The sequence below is a fragment of the Myotis daubentonii genome, chromosome X (assembly GCF_963259705.1).
Source record: "Myotis daubentonii chromosome X, mMyoDau2.1, whole genome shotgun sequence".
Lineage (NCBI taxonomy): Eukaryota > Metazoa > Chordata > Mammalia > Chiroptera > Vespertilionidae > Myotis > Myotis daubentonii.
The window spans coordinates 25,711,823-25,734,216 of record NC_081861.1 but is presented as its reverse complement, the minus strand read 5'-3'; the positions used below and the strand labels follow the sequence as shown (position 1 = coordinate 25,734,216).

General features: G+C 40.8%; 1 protein-coding gene across 1 annotated transcript in view; it reads left to right on the top strand.

Moving 5' to 3' along the window:
- ADGRG4 (adhesion G protein-coupled receptor G4) overlaps positions 1-8,308 on the top strand; it is a 109,638-nt gene extending 101,330 nt beyond the window's left edge. Inside the window, 3 exon segments of the mRNA XM_059678533.1 lie at positions 4,926-5,027; positions 5,914-6,081; positions 8,066-8,308. Coding sequence (XP_059534516.1) covers positions 4,926-5,027; positions 5,914-6,081; positions 8,066-8,193 — 398 coding nt within the window. The 3' untranslated portion in view covers positions 8,194-8,308.
- The last annotated feature ends 14,086 nt before the right edge of the window (positions 8,309-22,394 follow it).

Here is a 22,394-nt window from a genome sequence, read left to right as displayed (position 1 = left end):
TTTAGCTGGATTTTGCCTACTAAAAAATCTTGGGAGAAAGATGCATGCAGAGTGATTTCTGAGTCTCAAACTCCACCTCAGGCTCTTATGCTTAAGTTTGGCCCTCTTGATTTGGGCCACTGCAGTAAGGCCACTGTGAGTCAACTTGGGCAGTTCATTGAGTTAGGGTCTCCTTTAGTGCTTTTAACTATTTATTAATTTGATAAATGCTTTTTGGTGGTTCCATAGGATGCTCCAGGAAGAAAAGGGTTCTATGGTCAAAGAAGTTTGGGAAATGCAGCAAACTACATGTCCCCATTCTTGAAATGGCACAGTATACATTAAAAAGCTCTGAGAAATTCTGTTGGGGGAAAAATACTTTTAAAAATTTGTTTTAGCCCTGACCGGTAGCTTGATTGGTTGGAGCATTGTCCTGCACACCAAAAGGTTACGTATTCAATTCCCATTTAGGGCATGTATCTAGGTTTTGGGTTCAATCTCTGGTCAGGTCTCTTAAGGGAGGAAACTGATCAATGTTTCTCTCTCACATGAATCTTTCTCTCTGTGTGTCTCTCTCCCTTCCTCGCTCTGAAGTCAATAAAAATATATCAAGGGTGAGGATTAAAAAATTTTTTGGTTCGGCCCAGCATTTAAAAAACTTCAGAACACTTTGGCATTGTGGTTATTAATCCCTGAGGAATTGTGGGAAATATGAATTGGTATGTAAACATTTGCAAGGTGCTACAGGGAAATTGGGAAACAATCTAGAATAAGACATATATTTTTTCCATCATGTCTAATGATTCAAGAAACCACTTCACTTTTCAGCAATGAAGTGTATCAACTGAAACTATTTTTCCCACCAGATTATGCTAACCATATATAGCCATATTCTGATTGGATTGTGAAAAGACACAAAATGTATTGTTCTTCCTTCGCATGCCATTATTATTCTTTATTATAGTGAGGACAGAATTTTTGTGAGCTCTCCACCTCACTCTCATGGTTCCGTTGGAGGCTGTCAGCACTTGATTGTATCCTTGATTGTTGACTGAGGCTGTGGTGATGATTCTATATTTTACCTCTTTACATAACTACCTGGACTACACAGATTACCCTGGTCTCTGTATTATGATGGTTTAAGAACTAACCAGACTCGGTGTAGAATGTACACAGAAGTAAATTAGAAACTAGATGCCTGTGCAGATTTCTTCCTCAGCACTAACTCCAGGCTTCTCTCTGGGTCACTCATTCTGAGGAGAAATGCACTCACTTTATGGAAAGAGGGGTTAAAGGGAAGGGAAGCTGACAAAAGAACAAGAAAGCAAAGCAGTTTAGAACTTAAAAGGGGGGAGGAGTGTTTTCAAAACAGCAAGTGCTCCATTCTTATTGTGGAAGGGATGTAGTATCTAAGCAGGAAGCCTACATGGGTAGGAGCACAATCCAATTGCGGTTCTCCTGATGACTAAAACCAAAGTCCCATAGATCCAACATCAACAGAGCCAAGCTGTCTCTGTCTGTTAGATATGCTTTATGTCAGTAAAGCACCAAGCCTTTCTAGTTTCTAGTCCTTCCTACAAAAGAGAATGTGCCATGTTGACGAGAGGGTGTTTTCAGAGCCCTCAGTTTCAAACACAAGTCTCTCTCTCTCTCTCTCTCTCTCTCTCTCTCTCTCTCTCTCTCACACACACACACACACACACACACACACACACACACACACACACTACTCAAAACAAGAATGCAGTGAAGCAAGTGAACAAAGTAGCCATTTAAAAGACAGATGGCAAGTTCATAATTTTGGCTGAAGAGGGTTTCCCTGTGGTTAGGTGTGAAAAAGTATGATCATCATGAGCCATTTCTGAAGGACGGGTGCACAAATAAAAATGCAGTTGACAAAAACCTGACATCTTCCCTCATTCCTATGCTCTAATGAGTAAGCAGATCAATCTGTTATTGGAAAGAAAAAGGAAGGCTGTCAGGCAGAAAGGGAGAGCTGGCAGGCAGCTCATTGGAATTCACAGAATAACCTTTAAATCTGAGAACTAACTTAAACTCCATGCAGGAAATCAGAACAGTAATAGGTGTTTGTTGTCACTATTGCCCCTTGTTCATGCTGGAGCTGGAGTTTTACCTGCTCTGAGACTAGGGTTTACTCTCATCAGGTTGCTGTACCACCTTCCAGGTGGCTGCTGCTCAAAAAAGGATGCTTGATTCATCACCACATTTGTTTGGTTACAAATGGAGACAAATCCCTCAGCATAAGTGGTGAGATTTGGCATTCCATTTAGCCTCCAGATTGCTGCCTCCCACCTGGAATCAGAAAGTCTCAGGGCTGGAATCAGGGAACCAATAACTTCCCAATCCAACTTGCCATAAAGTGACAAGAAGTTACATGCCTCTGCCTCAAACTTTCCAGAGATTGAGAGCTCATTATTCTATACAGCAGAATATTTAACTTCTCTCTTTTTAAAAATTGAAATGTATTTGACATATAACATTGTATAAATTTAAGGTATACAACAAAGTTCATTAAATATATTAATATAATTTATATTCGTGCCACTGTAGCATGTAATAAGCTCTAAAATTTACCTGAGTCATCCTTTCCTGAGAGTAGTGTGTATAGTGGTTAAGCTTTTGGGCTTTGCAGCCAGAATACCTGTCCTCAGCCCTGATGCTGTCAGTTCAACATCAGCTCTGTGACTGGATCAAGTTTACTAGATTTCTTGGGCTCTGAGGTCTTTCATCTATAAAAATTAGATTAATAGTACAATGCCTATGATCTAGTCATTGGTGAATAAACACTAGCTGTGATTTGTTACTACATGATTATTTGTGGCTTCCTCCCATTGTTTCTAGTTCTAACCTGGCAACCACACAAAACAAATAGAATTTGTCCTTTTCATGACAGCCCTTTCAGAGGGTATTGTGACTATAGCTACCATCTCTCCTTACCCTATATTGCCCACTTCAAGTTTTCTCCTAACCAAATACAACACCTCAGCTCTTTCAGCCTTTCTTCAAGTCCATCCTTATTCTCGTTTGCTCTAAGTATTCTTTTTTTTAAATTTATTTTTCCCTTTATTGATTAAGATATTACAAATTTGTCCTTATCCCCCAAATGTCCCCTCATCCCCCCAATCCTGCTCTCACCCTCACCCCCTGTTGTCCACATCCATCGCTTATGCTTATATGCATGCATACAAGTCCTTTGGTTGATCTCTCATCCTTAGCCCCACCTTCCCCTGCCTTCCCTCTGAGTTTTGAGCATCTGATCGATGCTTCTCTGTCTCTACATCTGTTTTTGTTCATTGGTTTATGTTGTTCATTATAATCCACAAATGAGTGAGAACATGTGATATTTATCTTTCTCTGACTGACTTATTTCACTTAGCATAATGCTCTCCAGCTCCATCCATGCTGTTGGAAATGATAGGAGTTCCTTCCTTTTTACAGCTGCATAGTATTTTTGAAGACTACCATTTTTCATTATCCTCTTAAAACAAAGTCTCCCAATCTGAGCATGATGCTGGTAGGAGGAAGGTCCAAACCGGGGCAGATGGCAGGAAACTCTCACCTGACTCAATCAAGATTCTTTACTCCCACTAATACCCTAGCTGAAGTGAATTTGGGGGGCATTTACTATTGACTGATGCTCAGCTTGCAATAAGTTAAGACATCTTTTATATATCACTAATTGTTTCTCTTCAGGACAACTGCCCAATGAAGTGGCAAGCTAAACCTTATATAGAGAACAAAAGTTTTCAAACTGCACTTGGGAAAAAATAAATATTTTGAGGCCCAAGAAGGTATTATTAAGATTGCAGAAGGCTGTGAGAATTTGTGCATCAAGTGCCTTGAGGTTCAAGTCAACAAGCATCTATTGAGCTGCTACACATAGCACTAGAGGAAAAGAAATAAGTGATGTAAAGATGAAAATGAAAGATACTTCAGCCCTCAAAGATATTACAGCTAGGTAGAGAGATTAATAATACATGGAGAATAATATAACCAAACATAGCAAATATTATAACAAAGTGCTATGAGAATTCAGAAATGGTACAAATGAGTTTCAGTTTGAAGCATTTGAAAAGGCTTTATGAATAAAAAGACTTTTTAGCATGTACCATAAATAAAAGTCAGGCTGCTGACAAGTTATTTCTTCCTATTACACCCCCCAGACATTAGGAAATACAATTGGCTCTCCAGGGCATTTTAATTAGGGTCATCTTACATCCCACTTTTATCTCCCAAGGAGATATTTCAGACTGTGGGATGAGAAATGGCCAATCTTGCTGGTAGATACCTTCAGCACTCATATGCCACTTGAAGGGCAAAATAAGGGCTGGCAGTGGAAAACTAGGACAACAAATTTATGGTTTCCACACAATGCAATTGTGCAAAAGAGTGTGCATTTGTTATTTATTGTGTGTGTAACAAATTACCTCCTAATTTTAGCAGCCTAAAAGGACAAACATACAGTTTCTGAAGACAAGGAATTCAGGAGAAGCTTAGCTGGGTAGCTCTGGCCCAGGAACTTTTACAAAGTTGGTCAATCTGTCAGCCAGGGTGTAGAGAATCTTCGCACATGGCCGTGGACTAGAAGCTTTAGCTTCTCACATGTGGGTCTCTCCACAGGGCTGTCAGGGTGTGGTGATCATTGAAAGTAATTTCAGAGGCTGGCTATCATTGCAGACCTGATCTCTCAAGCGCTAGGAGGGATAGCAGCCCAGGGAAAACACTGGTTGACATGAAATCTTGATACAGGTCTTCTTGCCATCACTGCCTTTGGCAGGGAGGCTCTAGAAACATGAATGAGCTCAGAAAGCCAATGATTACCCTGTGATTACTTAGTATTTATGGTGAGAAGAATAGACCTGACTCTGGGCATTGGTGACAGCTATTGAAAGAAGCTGAAAAAGATTGACCTTCTCTTGTCATAGGATTCCTCATTTTTGTGTTCCACTGTGTGATGAAGGAGAGTGTGCGGGAGCAGTGGCGGACTCACCTCTGTTGCAGGCGGTTGCAATTGGATAACTTTTCTGGTAAGATGCCAGTCTGGGCAATTTTTTGAATTGTATAGGTTTTCTAAAACTAATCAGATTAACTTGTCTCCTTACTTGAGTTCATGAAGCATTAGCATAAAAATGGAGGCTGTCTCCGTGTCATGAAAATAATTTGTACTTCTGTGCTGAGATTAATGAAGTCAGGTTAAAGATGTGATTTTTACTTAGTGAAGCTTCTCTTTTGGCCCAGATTCCTTGGATTGCTTTTCCTTGCTGTCACCTGAGTCTTGATTTGATTAAGAGAACATTGATTGTCTACTGCGTTCCAGGCACTTTGTCACAGGGGCTTTCTGGCCCATAGCCAACACTGAGTTGAGTGAATGTGGGAAGGAAAGAGTGATGGTTAGGTGGAGAACTTGTCAACATCCCTAAGACGGCTGGCTAGTGGGCTTCCTTAATGTACCGATGGCCCTTCCTGCACAGTAGGAAATGTAGTGGACACTGATGAAGCCTTTGGGAATATCTCCAGTCCAGGCAAACTGATTTTCTATGTATAAAAAGGCTCTTCCATCCAATTCAGGCAGCTTCTCTCAATCTCAATGCGAAGCTCCTTTAGGGAAAGCAGTGCTTGAACTCAAAGATTCTACTCCATTATGCTGGGCATATCAGTCACCTGCTAATCATTGTGCCAGACTCTAGGAAAAGCAAGTATCCCGGGTAGGTGAATTGGCTCTGCCTGTACCATATATGACAATTCAAACTTTTTATAATTTCATGAAAAATCTGACTACTTGAAGTACTCAGAACAAACACTCTGTACATTGGACTTTAGATTACTTAAACATGATTTTGAGGTATAATTTACCCATCTAAAGTATAGAATTTGATGAGTTTTATGTTTTTAAGATTTTTATTGTCATTTCAGATGGGAGCAGCAGATATGAGCTAAATGTTGGGTATAAACAGGAAAGATTGAAGAAAACCTTCAAGCACAAATTGTTGACACCATCCCTCAAGTCAACGACAAGTAGTTCTACTTTCAAATCTTTAGGCTCTTCACAAGGCACTCCTTCAGAAATAAGCTTCCCAAGTGGTAAGAGAAATGGCTGTGTTGCCTATACTTATATTTAAGAGATATTGAATTAATATGAGGCCACATATGTGGTCTTGAGATATACTTCTTCCTCAAAACTAAAAGTACAGGTACACGTATATACATGAGCTGGCTGAGAAAGTGTATATAGAAGCACTTTGTATGTACAAATCTGGTGGGTTATTAGACTAATAGCAGAGAGAAGGGACTGAAAGTAAAAAAAAAAAAGCTATGGGTAATATAAAAAAATTGTTATAGATTACTAAAAGCAGAAAAAAATGTCGACATTGTGTAGTGCAATCCTCTCAGTTTACAGGTGAGGAACCTTAAGCAGGAAAATAAAACTGCCTCATGGACAGTCACTCAGCCTATCAATAGAGAGAACTGGTTCCAGGACTTGGGTGTCCTGGATCTCAAGCTAGTGTTCTCCACATTCTACCAAGATTACCCACTGAGCTGTAAAACGCTCTTAGATGCTCACCTTCTTCCACAGGAAGTCAAATGTCTAAGTACAGAGACAGATATTGAAGTGGAGATGGGTGTTGGAAAGGAAAATATAAGGAAAAAATAGGTCTAAAGGCAAAGTGAGAAAGAACTTGAGAGCTCAAGTTGATGTTGTGATGACTTTATGTTCTGTGTTTTCAGCTGGATGATGGTGCAGTGGCCTCTGGTTGCTTTCTTAAAGACCAAAGTATACTCCAATCACAGAACACCACTGGTGGCCTGGCTGTAATCGTACTCCCACCTTCTCAGTGCTAGCTGTAGAACTGCTTTTTCTACTTATATTTTTCATTATGTTGGTTCCATATAACAGTTTATTTCCAATTGCTGTAGCCAATCTGGAATCAGCATGGTGGGTTGTTTATTTAAGCATCAAACTAGGAGTCAGAAAGCTTTGGCTCAAGTTCCAGCTCTGTCACTAACTCTGTCACCTTGGGCATATTACTTTCAGAGCTGCAGTCTCTCTATCTTCAATACAAGACTGTGTGAGGCAGCACTATTTTCCATTTTAACTAATTGGTCTAGTGTACAGTGTCTCAGTCTCTATTTCTGTATGGAAATATTGGTGCATATAAAAAACTTTTTCCTTGCCCACAAGAGTTCATCAATCTCTGGCCAGCTAGCTTGTAGATATACTGTGATGCTCATATGGAGGCACTGGAGAGCTATGGCATATAGAAAGCAGGGGTTATGGAAGCTCTTTAGTAGATAATAGTTGGAGTTGACTGGGTAAAATCATTTTTGCAAAGGGGTTGGTTAGTATTGGCTTCCCTGCTGTCCCTGTGGGATATTGTTTCATTAGCAAATATACCGAACAACTGTACACATTTTTCTTATGGGGAGCACCAACATATCCCATATCCAGGATTTTAATGTTGTACCAAGCAATAGATTCAGAGAACTAAGGCACCCGAAGAAGTAACTCAGCCAGTGCGGCAGGTAGTCCAGTCTCTTTGGCTCAGGTTCTAAAACTGCAATCTGAATGCTACCATCAGACTGTGGCAGCCAGAAACTTGATTCTATCAGCACAGAATGAAAAATTGTGTTTTCTGTGCCAGTAGGCACTCTCAGGCTAAGAACTAAACCTTCAGAGAAAGAATATTAAATTAATGGGAGGGTATAGGTATGTGTGTTACCATTTTATGTTGACTTTTCTGAAGGCCTCTGAGGTTTGTCTGTACATATCCCCCCCTAGGTTAAAGTTACTGTGAATAACACAGCTTGTTTTTCACAATGCATGAAGAACATATGTAGTTGTAATTGCCTAAGCAGTGTTGTCGAGATGAATTAATTCACCCTGGATTTATATTAAACTATCCAAGGAAAGCACCACAACTTTCACTTCCTTTCTAATTCCTATATTTATTTCTACATTAGATAAAATTCCTTACACTTTTACTATATGCAAAGTCCCCAATACCACGAGGACTTTGTTCAAATTTTTAACAAAAAAATGTTGTTGTGTTTTTTTTTGTTAATACAGATAACTACGATGAAGATTCCTACTGTTGCTCTCCCTTGAGTTGTGATGTTGTGCCTAATTGTGTGAGAAGAATATTACCTGTGGAAATCAAAATGAATTCCATTCATAAACAAACATTCCTTCAATAAATCCCAGCAGAAATACATTACTCTCCCACCCCCAGATTGGAGAAAATGTTGAATTTGTGAAGCCATCTGCTCCAACTTCATATTCTAAATATTATTTTGGAAGGAGCAGAATGAGATAGCATTTAGTGAATATTAAAGTCAGAATAATTATCCTATTTATTGTTACAGTGGTTTCTTTCTTTTTAGATAATATTTGAGTATATAGTTATTATATACTAAGGGAGAACTGTCTATTTATCATTAGAGATTTTATTTCAAAAACTCTGAGTGTCCACATACTCTTGAAAGAAAAAAAGAAATTCAGATCAGGGTTCTTACTGCTTGCGAATCAATTTCAGGTAGCCAAAGTTTCAGAATATCCAGTTGACCTGACACCACAGAGGAAGTAGATGGGAAGAGTCACAAGACTGTACATTTTGGGAAAAACAAACAAACAAAATCTCACTATCCTGTTGTTCTCTCATGACAAAGCACCTGAAATCCCCATTATTCAAGTCACTCTTTTGATTGAACACCCCTGCTAAAATGGAAACATGTTCTATGAAAAGGGTAGCTCATCAATCCACAGACACCCATGAATTCTCTAGTGGGGATAAATTTCTCAGTCATGGCAGTTCGTGAGGCAACAGCAAGCAGGGTTCTGAGGAATGTAACAGGACAGGAACTGTCTGAAGCTGGAGTTTCTCTCTAGGGAGGGAAGGACAGGTCAAGGTAAGCAGGAAAGTAAGGGGATGGAGACCAGAAGAGTCACCCAAAGGCAACAGAGTGAGCATTGAAGATAATTGTGCCTGTTTTACACTAGCATGATAGCTGGCCTTCTTAATCCCATTCCAAATATTGCCACCAAAGCTTCCCAGCCAGGGAGGCTTCTTGCATTCATGTTCTGGAAGGATACACAAGTAACTGGTATCAGTTGTTTCCTTCATGAAGAGTAACAGGGTATCCGGATGCAGGAATGAAAGGGAGATTTACTTTTCACCCTATACCTTTTCATATCTTTCAAATCTTGTACTGAGAGAATATGTTACCTCTTCAAGCAATAAATAAATGTATACATACATAAATAAAGACCATTGGACCCTTCAAATGAGAAAGAAAGATAAACCCTTGGGCTTCAGTATCATACATCTAGTCTCCCATTACCTTTGTAAGTATGTATGGTGCAGTGAGCTGTGGAGACAACAGAGATGGGTTGGGTTCAAATCCTAGCTCTTGACAAAAATGTGACAGATTCCTAGATGGGAGACTTGGGGGAAGTAATAATAATAGTATACTCATCCTTGAGCTAAAGTGAGGTTTAAATAAAAATGATGTCTATGAATTTTCTAGCATAGTGAAACACAATACTTTTATTTACTTATTTTTTAAAATATATTTTTGTTTATTTCAGAGAGGAAGGAAGGAGAAAGAGATAGAAGCATCAATGATGAAAGAGTCACTGATGGTTTGCCTCCCTGCACACCCCATACTAGGGATTGAGCACTGCAACCCAGGCATGTGCCCTGACCGGGGATCGGACCATGATCTCCTAGTTCATAGGTTGATGCTCAACCACTGAGCCATGCCAGCCAGGCTGAAACACAATATTATATCTCCTTTCTCTTTCCAACCCCACCCACCTCTCACCCCTTCATGGCCTCACCCAACATGTCTACCCTATGAAAGGTACCATATTGGATCCTTTAAATAAGATTTGCCATTGACTATTAAATAGCCTGGAACACTGGTACCTGTCACTGGCATAAAGTTCTTACATTCCTTCTTTTCCCTCTCTGACATCCCATAAACATAAAAATGTAGGTAGACTTGTAGGCCCCTGATTATCTGCCTGAGTCAATCCCCTTGCCTATGAAATTTTGCTCTGATGAAATCCCACATACTTTGTTCCACATAGGGCTCTGTGTACTTTTTTTTGTAGGGGAAGATGAGCCAGTGAGTGAATAAGAACTAACATAAATGATGAACAAAATATCTCAAATGTTAAAAATGTCTTTGAACTGACAATATTGTCACCTTCATTCAAAAACAGATTTAGGGACAAGACTTGGGTATAATTAACAAATCTACAAATATATACCTCTGCATGTGCTTTGATTTGGGGGATCATTTTTGGCTGTGAAAATGCCCTTGATTACATTTATTTTCAGAGTAATAGGATTATGACTGTTCTGCTCCTGCTGGAGTGATGAACGTACAGCCTGTCTCTAATGACCTGACATGCTGTCAAAAATAGAAATTCAATTTTATAGAAAAGTTCATGATTCCTGTCATGACTCCTCCTGCTAATTAGTAAAACATGGGTTTATCACAAATTAGGTGACGGTTTGAAATTGTAGGGAAACACTGATTAAACATCTTTCAGGCATCCGTTGGTTTGCTCTTCCTAGACCCACAAAATGGCTGACAATTGTGTGAAGACAGACCCAAATGACTATGGAAAAGAGACCCTAGAACCTTTGAGCTGCTTTCAATGAACAATCAACTCCCAAGCATTCATTGAGCCCTGACATGAAGAGAAAGATTCAGATATGTCATACTTATGCTATTACTCCCAGCAACTTACTGTTTACATGGGGAGACCAGATATACACATTGGAATAGTGAATGAGTAAAACAAGGATTTGGTGGAAGAGAAGTGCTTCACCAGCAATAAATGTTGCAGTATTTAGTCAGGACTGAGGGTAGGGTATTCCAGGTTTTTGGGGGACAGCTTGGGTAAGGCAGGACTCCATTTCTCAATGCCACAAGCAAATCCTCATTACTAAATCAACAAAGTAACAAAGCCCCTTGGAGCTTTCAGGGTACTGGCTCTAACTATTTATTCTCTGCTGTGCTCTAGTTTACTGTGGGCAAGCTGGAAACACTGACTAGTACTAAACTCTCTCTGGGACAAGTTTAAGGATGCTCCTGCCCAAGACCCTAATCCTTACTGTTTTTTCAGAAGTCCCAAAGATGACAATGATCATCTGTGATGGCCTACCTTCCTTGTACCCAGAGATATGGGAAGGTTGTAGAGTGAAAGGGTGAAAGGAAGTAAGGCTTATTATAACCTCAATACCTCAAGCCTATGGTTAATGGGTATGTTTCTGGTCCTGACTTTAAAGAATTTAGGGGACACAAGGAGCTTGGAGCAATGGAGGAAGGACCTAGTTATAACTCTATTGATTAGGCAAAACAAATAAAATGGATTAAATTCATATTGATAATGTCTAGCACCTTGTAGGCATGTCATAAACATTTGTTGTGTGCATGAATAAATAAATGAATAGTCTAAAGTACATGAGTTATATGAAAGCAATGGCTGACTTTTCTTAATATAGAGTTTCTTATATTAGTGTGGAGTAAACCTGTTTCCCACTAATATTTAAGCTTCATCTGTCTTGTTGACTGCCATATTGTCAGTGCCAAGCACAATGTTTCAGTCAAGGTGCTTTGGTTGCCAGAACAGAAACCAAATGTCTTTGAACTGACAGTATTGTTAGTTCTGATTACCTAAAGAAAAGAAAAATGGTTGAAAGGGTTTTGAGAACTCAAGAAATTTATGGGAAAGTTAAAGGATGGGGCTTGAAAACAGATACAGGTCTACAAATCATAAACCACAGGGGTAGTCTCCTAGCAGAGAATCTTATTTTTTTTTAAATTTTATTGAGGTGACATTAGTCAACATGAACATATAGGTTTCATTCATGTGTGGGTTACTAAGTTACAAAATCTGTATATAGCACCATGTGCCCACCACCCAAAGTCAAATCTTCTCCTGTCACCTCATACTGGGACCCCTTTCTTCCCCCACACCCCTCCCTCTGGCAATCACCACACTGCTGTTTGTGTTCATAAGTTTTAGTTTTATATCCCACATATGTGTGAAATCATATGGTTCTTAGCTTTTTCTGTCTGACTTATTTCACTTAGCATAATCTTCTCAAGGTCCATCCATGTTGTTGCAAATGGCACTATTTCATCCTTTAGTATGGCTGAGTAGTATTCCATTGTGTACATGTACCACATTTTCTTTATCCAGTCCTCTATCACAGGGCACTTTGGCTGTTTCCATGTCTTGACCACCGTGAATAATGCTGCAATCAACATAGGGGTGCATATATCTTTGTGTATAAATGATTTCGAGTTTTTCAGGTATACACCCAGGAATGGGGTTGTTGGGTCATATGATAGCTCTATCTTTAATTTTTTGAGGAATTGCTAGACTGATTTCCATAGTGGTTGTACCAGTCTACATTCCCACCAGCAGTGAATGAGGGTTCCCTTTTTTTCCACAACCTCTCCAACACTTGTTATTGCTTGTCTTATTGAATCTTCTTGTGAGGGCATTACTATTAGGTAGAATAAACTGTAATTTCTTGTAGCCTCATGTTACCAAATTAATATTCAGAGTCTCATGAAACTGCTTCTGTTAGGCTGAGCTTAAATTGTGTGCTGCACTGAGCCGTGAGAAGAAGGATGTGGCAGAAGAAAGCCACATCTTCAGGAGCTCCTTGGTTTTGATAGTGGTAAGACAAAAGCTTGGATTTATCATTCCACCAATAATATCAACACTGGAAAATAAATAATCCTAAAAAAAGAAATTATGGTGATGTTAGGAATGGATGAGTAGGTGGGGAAAACCCACATATGCCCACTACATACAATATAGAACTGAATATATTTTGATTGAATGAATGTCTAATTTATTAACATCCATGTTCAATAAGGGTACAATAATGCTTAGAAGAAGAGGTCTCTCCCCAAGCCCACATGCTGTCTCAGTTATGTATTCACTTATTTTTAAAGGCTAAGGTATAACAGGATATTTTGAGAGAGCTGAAGAGCTCAAGATAAGAATTATAGAGAATTATTAGAAATGTGGTTTTTAGAGATCATGGGTACATCAGTTGACCTCACTCTGAGGAAAAGCAATATATGAAATGATCTTAATTGTCTATGGTGTTGTCACATCTCTCCAAAGGAGTATCATAACTGATTACATACTTTTGTGAAGGTGATTCACCATACAGCTGTCTAAGAGTTCCCCCAAATATCTTAAAATGTATTTTGATCCCTGTTTCTAGAACCCTTCAGCTCTGATTAGGGAGAGCACAATTGTCTAAGAAGAAAACTAAGAAGAATGCTACTTATATTATCCCTTTTACTATGCAAAAAGCATGGTGATATTCACAAGTGAGATCCATGGAAAAGGGGGAAGTATATGACATTCAGGGTCCTGCGTTGGAGGACTCTGGTGTGACTATTTTAAAGAATTCAAAAAAATTCAATAGTAAGTGGTAACTTTAAATATTGAAAAAAATGTCATCTTAATGTATAAAAAACTACAGATGTTTCCTTAATATATGCACTTTTATCCAAATGATTATGTAAGTTAAACAGAAAGTTGGGACTGACAAATTCCCAAGTTTCCAAGATTTACATATGTTAACCTAGTATTCAACATGGGAACAAAGTTGAGGATTTTTATTTATAACCTATGTCGCTTAGATGTGAGGGGAGGCAAGACTGAAGATTACACTACATTAATAGGGTGAAAACATGCAAATCAGGGGACATGTTAGATAGATGGATGGATGGATAGATAGATAGATAGATAGATAGATAGATAGATAGATAGATAGATGATAGATAAATAGATAAATTGTTACTTTCAAAATGTTAGCCAGCTCATCCATCATGCTGGTTGTGGGCAGTGATGGTACTAGAAATGGAAATGAATCTGAGTTGCAGTGAATTTTGATTAAGGCCTAGTTCATGTAAGAAAGATTAAAAAAAAAAATCCTCAGCCTTAGCTGGTTTGGCTCAGTGGATAGAGCATTGGCCTGCGAACTGACAGATCCTGGGTTCCATTCAGGTCAAGGGCACATGTCCGGGTTTCAGGCGTGATCGCCAGTAGGGGGTGTGCAGGAGGCAGCCTATCGGTGATTCTCTCTCATCATTGATGTTTCCATCTCTCTCTCCCTCTCCCTCTCCCTCTCTGAAATCAATACAAATACATATTTTTTTTAAATCCTCAGTCCACAAATTCTCAGAGGAATAAAAAACTTTAGAGGCAGTTATAGGCATAGAATAAAGACCTAGTGTCACAGGCTCCATAAATCTTCAAATACTAGCCCTTTCAAAGGTTGAGACATAAGGTTATGCTTTATAGTGGAGCAAACTTCACCAGCTGGCATCATCTGGATCTTTTAGTGGACCTCAGAAATCAGGCTATGAAGGCTGAGAGTGAGCTAGGTTAGATTGTAGGTATCTTCCATCCAGAAAATATTCTATCTAGTCTCCCCCCCCCCTTTATTAATCTCAAATGGTAGTGTAATTTACATGCTCTCTGCACCTTGACTTTTTAATTTTTGTTGTTTTATATTTAGCAATATGTCAGGACATAAAGAGCTTCTTCTTTTTCTAAAAGGCCACACTGTATTCTATTGTTTGGCTATACTATAACATTTTAACAGTTTTCAAACTTTTGCTATCCTATATAATAAAAGGGTAATATGCAAATTGACCCTAAGGGTGGAACCACAGGGAACAACTGGTTGCTACGGCATGCACTGACCACAAGGGGGCAGACCCTCAATGCAGAAACTGCCCCCTGGTGGTCAGTGCGCTCCCATAGGGGGAGCTCCACTCAACCAGAAGCTGGGCAGACAGTTGCCAGCATAGCGGCGTTGGCAGGAGCCTCTCCCACCTCCTTGGCAGTGCTAAGGATGTCTGACTGTGGCTTAGGCCCACTCTCCTAGGGAACTGGCCTAAGCTGTCAGTTGAACATCCCCTGAGGACTCCCAGGCTGCCAGAGGGATGTCTGACTGCCAGCTTAGGCCCCATCCCCCAGGGAGTGGGCCTAAGCTGGCAGGTGGATATCCCCCGGGGGACACCCCCCCCCCCGGAGTGGATGAATTTTTGTGCACTGGGCCTCTAGTTTTAAATATATGCTGCAGTAAATAGTCTTGTATAGGTTAAAAAAAAAATCAGATCGTGGGCTTAAGGTTAGGGGAATATTTCCCAGTATTGGGGCTCGTGGCTGTGCAGGTAGTGAGTGGTAGAAGAGGCTCCCTCTCTGCCTTCTTTCAATCTGAGTCCAGAAATGTGGGTAAGTAAAGGTTTCAGGAAGGTTTAACATTCTATTAATCTGTTACCTAACCACATATAGCATGCTGATTATTACAGGTGCTTCCTCTGTGCCCAGTCCTATGCCATATAGAATACAACAATGAATAAGATATAGTTCCACCCATAACAAACTGGGACTGTCCTTTGGGTAATAAAACTTCCATGCCTATAATGATTTGTCCTTGGTAACATATGTTAACTCTTTAAATTGTGTGGTAGAGACCTTTAGGCATAATAAAGAGTAGCCACTTAATTATGATTCTAATTACACAAATACTTACTGAGTACCCAGTATGTTTGAGGTACTGAACAAGACAGACATAATTCCCTGAGGAGACAGAAAGTTTAATAGGCAATAACAACACAATGTGTGACACTTTCATGAATCATTATTGGTGGTTCCAATTTACAAAACTGGTAGGAAGTCAAACAGGTATAGCCACTATGGAAAACTGTTTTGTAGTGTCTAATAAAAATTTAAACATACTCTATTACCCAGCAATTCCACTCCTAGGTATATATGCAAAGATGTATGGATGACATTATTTATTGCAACCCTGGAATAGTGAGAACTGGAAATAAATTCTACCAGTAACATAACAGTTAAATAAATGTTGGTAGTCAAAACCGGTTTGGCTCAGTGGAAAGAGCGTCGGCCTGTGGACTGAAAGGTCCCAGGTTCGATTCCGGTCAAGGGCATGTACCTGGGTTGCGGGCACATCCCCAGTAGGAGATGTGCAGGAGGCAGCTGATCGATGTTTCTCTCTCATCGATGTTTCTAACTCGCTATCCCTCTCCCTTCCTCTCTGTAAAAAAATCAATAAAATATATTTAAAAAATAAATAAATAAAATAAATGTTGGTAATATGCAGCCAATAAAAACAATGTTATATCAATATTATTAATAGCATAAAGATATCCACAATATATTTGATGCTAAAAAGCAAGTTGCAGAACAGTACATATAGTATGATAAAATATGTGTAAAAACAAAACTTTTTATGTGTATACACATCCATAAATATGCACCCAAAAATGTCTATAAGGATCCGCACCTCCTTGTTAATACCTCTGATTAGATGGGGCTTTCACTTTTATTTTATACTAGAGGCCCAGTGCACAAAATTTGTGCACTCGGAGGTGGGGGAGGAGTGGTCCCTCAGCCCAGCCTGTGCCCTCTTGCAGTCTGGGAACCCTCGGGGGATGTCTGACTGACGGCTTAGTCCCACTCCTGCCACTGCTGCTGCGCTCGTCAGCTATGAGCCTGGCTTCTGGTTGAGTGGGACCTCCCCTCCCCCTGCCGTGGGAGCACAGTGACCACCAGGGTGCGGCTCCTTCATTGAGTGTCTGCCCCCTGGTGGTCAGTGCACATTATAGTGACTGGTCATTCTGCTGTTTGGTCAATTTGCATATTAGCCTTTTATTATATAGGACTAGGGGCCCGGTGCACGAAATTCGTGCACTGGGTGGGGGGAGGGGAGTGTCCCTCAGCCCAGCCTGCCCCCTCTCACATACTGGGAGCCCTCAGGCGTTAACCCCCATCACCCTCCAATCACAGGATCGGCCCCTTGCCCAGGCCTGACGCCTCTGACAGAGGCGTCAGGCCTGGGCAAGGGACCCTCATTTCCCCCCATCACTGGTTCTGCCCCCAGCCCAGGCCTGATGCCTCTGGCCCAGGCGTCAGGCCTGGGCAGGGGACCCCCAGACCCCTCCGATTGCTGGCTCTGCCCCTTGCCCAGGCCTGATGCCTCGGCCAGAGGCGTAGACTCCCATCACCCTCCGATCGCCTGATCGGCCCCTTGCCCAGGCCTGACGCCTCCACCAGAGGTGTCAGGCTTGGACAGGGGACCCCCATCTCCCCCCGATCACTGGCTCCGGCCCCCACCCAGGCCTGAGGCCTCTGGCCCAGGAATCATGCCTGGGCAGGGGACCCCCATCTCCCTCTGATTGCTTGCTCCACCCCCCGCCCAAACCTGATGCCTCTGACCCAGGCTTCAGGCCTGGGCAAGGGGACCATCATATCCCTCCAATCCCCGGCTCTGCCCCCCACTCAGGCCTGATGCCTCTGGCCCAGGCATCAGGCCTGGGCAAGGGACCCCCAGCCCCCCACCCAGGCCTGATGCCTCGGCCAAAGGAGTTGACCCTCATCACCCTCCGATCACCAATCACCGGATCAGCCCCTTGACCAGGCCTGAGGCCTCCGGCAGAGGTGTCAGGCCTGGGCAGGGGACCCCCAGCGCCCTGCAGTTGCAGGCTCTGCCCCTGCCCAGGCCTAATGCCTCTGGCCTAGGTGTCCGGGCCGGGCAGCGGGGACCCGCAGTGGCAGCGGGGGGCGCCGCGATCGCGTGGGCTCCGCCCCTGCCCCTGCAGGACGCCTCTGGCTGAGGCGTCCGACCTGGGCAGCGGAGACCCGCAGCTGCAGCAGCCCCGCGATCGTGGGCTCCGCTTTAGTCCCAGGCAAGGGACCCCTAGCTCCTGGGACTGCCAGCTTTGACCGTGCCCAGCTCCCATCGCTGGCTCCACCCCTACTTCCTGCTACCACTGGCCAGGGCGGCAAAGGAGCCTGATTCTCCGATCATGGCTGGGGGGCAGGGCAAAGGCAGCCCCAGGGCCGCCTTTGCCCTGCCCCCCAGCTCTTAGCTCCCCCCTGGGTTTCCAATCACTGTCAGTGGCAGGGGGCTTCTTCCTGCTTTCCCTTTTGCCTCCCTGCATTGTGCCTACATCTGCAAATTATTGCCATCTTGTTGGCAGTTAACTGCCAATCTTAGTTGGCAGTCAATTTGCATATAGCCCTGATTAGCCAATGAAAAGGGTAGCGTCGTACGCCAATTACCATTTTTCTCTTTTATTAGTGTAGATACTTAGGTGTAATTATATTATATTAATTAATATAATTAGCACCAATACCTTTGTAATTTAAAATATTAATAAATGATACAAATATGCACATTGTTACAAGTTTCCCTGACTTGGAAAATCAAATGGCTGATGATGACATTCACACATAGACAGTAACAGTGGAAGTGATCAGAGGAAGACTGTTGAGAAAGATGATAAATTCAGTCTTGGGCATTTTATTTTGATATTCCTGGGGTACATTCAGGTGAAGATGTCTAGAAGGGAGTTGGATATATAGACGTGGGGCAGAAGGGAATGGTTAGGAATGGAGCTAGAGATTTTAGGATATGCATAGCAATCAAAGCCACTATAGGAATGAATGGGATTACAAAGGTATAATATAGTGGAATAATGGAGGCAAGTAGGTCCAGAAATGAGGAACACCGAGGCAGACACAAATGGATCAGCCTGCAAAGGACACCTTGATGGAATGACTAGAGAGATAGGAATAAAATCAGGAGTACGAGGTGTCATGCAAGCCAGGAAAAAGAGGTTCATAATGGACAAAGTGCTCAATAGTAACAAATGCTGGTGAGGATGGCATATAAGAAAAAAAAATGGTCTTTTGGATTTAATGACAAAGAAATTTTGGTGAGATCCAGGAGGTTGAGTGTATAGTGGGGCCACTTTCAGTAAATTTAATTGCTAAGTTGCAGGAGTTGGTTGGTGGAGATAAGGGTCACTAGAAGGGATTAAGGTTGAGAGAAATTTTTAAAATAGAGTATTAAAATTTGAAAGACTTGAACACATTTACATGGTGATGAGAAATAGCTAGTAAAAGTATGGGGGTTGAAATGTTGAGGGGGGGGGAGTGTACAATTTAGCCAATATAACAAGGATGGAATTCACAGCACAGATGGAACGATTCCTCTCAGACAGAAGGCAGGGCACTCCACTGTAACAGGAAGGAAGGAAAAAAGGGTGGTTGTGTATGTGGACAAATATATAGATTTGGTAATTGGAATTTAAGGGAGCTCTCAATTGATAGCTTCTATTTTCTCTGTGAAGTAGGAGGTGATGTAACCTGCTGAGAGTGAGGGGAGAAGTGATGAGATGGAGATGCTTTAAAATAGCTGCTATGGAGAACAGGAGGAAGCTCTGAGTAGAGAAACAAAAGAATGTGTAGGCTTGAAGTCAAAGACCATGGTGAGCATCATTTGGGGGAATTGTGTGAGGTCATCTCCTAAAAATGAGGGTAGAGGTGGGAGGTCTACACAACGTCAAAATCTCTGACCAACTGGGTTAACTGATTCAACCAACTAGTCAATTCAGTGAAGAAAACCCACTAACATAATTACTTTGCATTACAAAAGCCCAAATCGTGATTACTGCCCCAGCTGAAGCATTTGGATTTAATTCTATCACTGGAGACTCTATAGAATGCAGGAGAAAAGGAGATCCTAACAGTAGCACTGCATCATTCTAATCACAGCTCAGAGGCTGCTCCCTTTCTTATTTGCACCCTCACCAACAATTCTTTTCTAAATTGGAATGCTTCTTATTGCAGCATTATTTATGGTGACAGGGAGTTGGAGGCAATCTGGCATTCATCACTGAGATAGTGAAGAGGCAAAATGGGATGGACGTACATCCTGGAGTAGTTTTTAGCAATTAGAAGCAAGGAATTATATGTACATAGAGCAGCAATGCTGGGTGAGAAATAGGAGAAATGGCAAGAAATAGAAATATATATTAACACCATTTAGAAAAATTAAAAGGACCTTCACTGGAAATAATAAACATTTTATAAGAACACATACAAACAAAAATATAGTCTCTAAGTAGAAGAGACTGATTTCCAGTGAGAGTGGGAGGAGAATGTGAATGACATGTGGGGGTAATAGGGAATAAAGAAACCAAACAAGATGTCAACGATAACAAATGCATTAGGACCTGGGTTCAATTAACTCAACCCTCTGCACCTAACACACGAACTAAATCCAGACACAAGTGAATCAAAACACTTTACTTAAACTCTTGAAGACTGTTTCAAGCAACATCTTTATCTACAACCCAGAATATTGGGGTTACACAGGATCAGAGCTGGAGAAGAGTGTGCAGGTCATCTAGGGCTGCCCGTTATCTCACCACTTATTTTATAGATGAAGAAACTGAAGCCATGAGAACTAACTGTCTAAAGCCACACAGTTAGTTGTAAAGTTTAGACTAGACCCAGCTCTCCAAGGTCCAGTACTCCTTCTGAGAATTCTCATTTGTTTTGTTGTTATTGTTGTTTGCATCTTAAATGAATTCAACTCCATTCTATGGTTTCTACTTCCTTCATAATTTTTAATTTAAAAATATATGCAGGAAAAAGGTGTACTGCCCTGCCTACATAAGGGAAGAGTGGTTGAAACCAGTGAAACTTACCTGATTACAAGGGTTCTCAATTATTTTTTTAAATCTATGACACACTTTTGAATATGAGAAATTTTGGCAGCATGCTTGAAGGTATTTCAAAAGTTTACTAAACAAATCAGTAATAATAATATAGTCTTTACTGCACTATAACAATACCTCAAAGTGCCTAGGAAAGCATAGCGATGTTTATCAACATGCTTATTGTCACATGTCAACAATGTATCACAATTTGAATAAAACAGCTGCCTGCCTTGACCACTCTCATTTATACACCCAGGCAAGTGAACATGCAATTTCTCTTTATACTGGATGATACTGTTCTGTGACATGTTTGATATTGTTTGATATTATCCTATGCCTCTCTTCCCCCTACAACAAGCTGAACTTGAGTTTATTCTATATTGCATGACCTCAAATCAATATTATTTTTTTTCTTTCTTTTATTCCATTCTATATTCCTAAGAGTCATCCATGTGTTTGCATGAGACTAATTTTTTTCCATTTTGAATGCTGTAGAAATTACATTGTAAGAGTATACTAAAATTTTAGATTTTATGGCCTTGGACATTTGGGTTGTTTTCAGTTTTTTTTCTATTACTATTAGTGCTTCTCTGTATATTATTTTTAATTAAATATATGTTTCCAATTACAGTTTACATTCAGTATTATTATGCATTAATTTCAGGTGTACAGCATAATGGTTAGACACTCATACTTTACAAAGTGTTTCTCCTGATATTCCCAGTAGCCACCTGCTATGTATATTCTTATACATATCTCCTGTTGTTTATTTTACCTTTTTTTCTTTTTCCTTTTAATTCTCACTGAGGATATTTTTTCCATTGCTTTTTAGAGAGAGTAGTAGCCAGAGAGGGAGGTAGGGAGGGAAGAGAGATAGAGATAGAGATAGAGAGACAGAGAGACAGAGAGACAGAGAGACATTGATGTGAGAGAGACACATGGATTGGTTGCCTCCCCTATGACCCTTGGCTGGGGCCGGGAATCTAACCTGCAACCCAGGTATGTGCCTGTGACTGAGAATCAAACCGAGACCCTTCAGTCTGCGGGAGAACACTCTTAACTATCGAGCACACCAGCAAAGGCCTGTTGTGTATTTTAAAGTTTCTCTTGGGAATATACGTAAGTGTGAGATTACTGGGTTATAGAATATATGGGAACTTCTACTTTTATTTTATTTATTTATTTTTTAAGTTTGATGATATAAAAAGTATTACAAAAATATTACAAATGTAAGGATATTATAAGAAGATGTCTTTTTACAAGTAGTTGCAGGTACATTGAACAGAAAGAATAGAAAAGGTCCAGTTTTATTGAACATCTAAAGTCAGCCCACCGAGAGGCCCTTTTATTCTTTTTTTTTTATTGCTTAAAGTATTACAAAGGGTATTACATATGTATCCATTTTATCCCCCCGCCCTAGACAGTCCCCTAGCCTCCCCTATCCCCCAGTGTCTTATGTCCATTGGTTATGCTTATATGCATGCATACAAGTCCTTTAGTTGATCTCTTACCCCCCTACCTCCTGCCCCCCAACCCTCCCCGGCCTTCCCGTTGCAGTTTGACAATCTGTTTGAGACAGCTCTGCCTCTGTATCTATTATTGTTCAAAAGTTTATAATGGTCTCTATTGACCATGAATGAGTGAGATCATGTGGTATTTTTCCTTTATTGACTGGCTTATTTCACTTAGCATAATGCTCTCCAGGGGAACTTCTACTTTTAAACATAATGCCAGATTGTTTTCCAAATTGTCTGTACCAATTTATACCCTTACCAGCAATATACGAGGCCCAGAGATCCATTTGATTT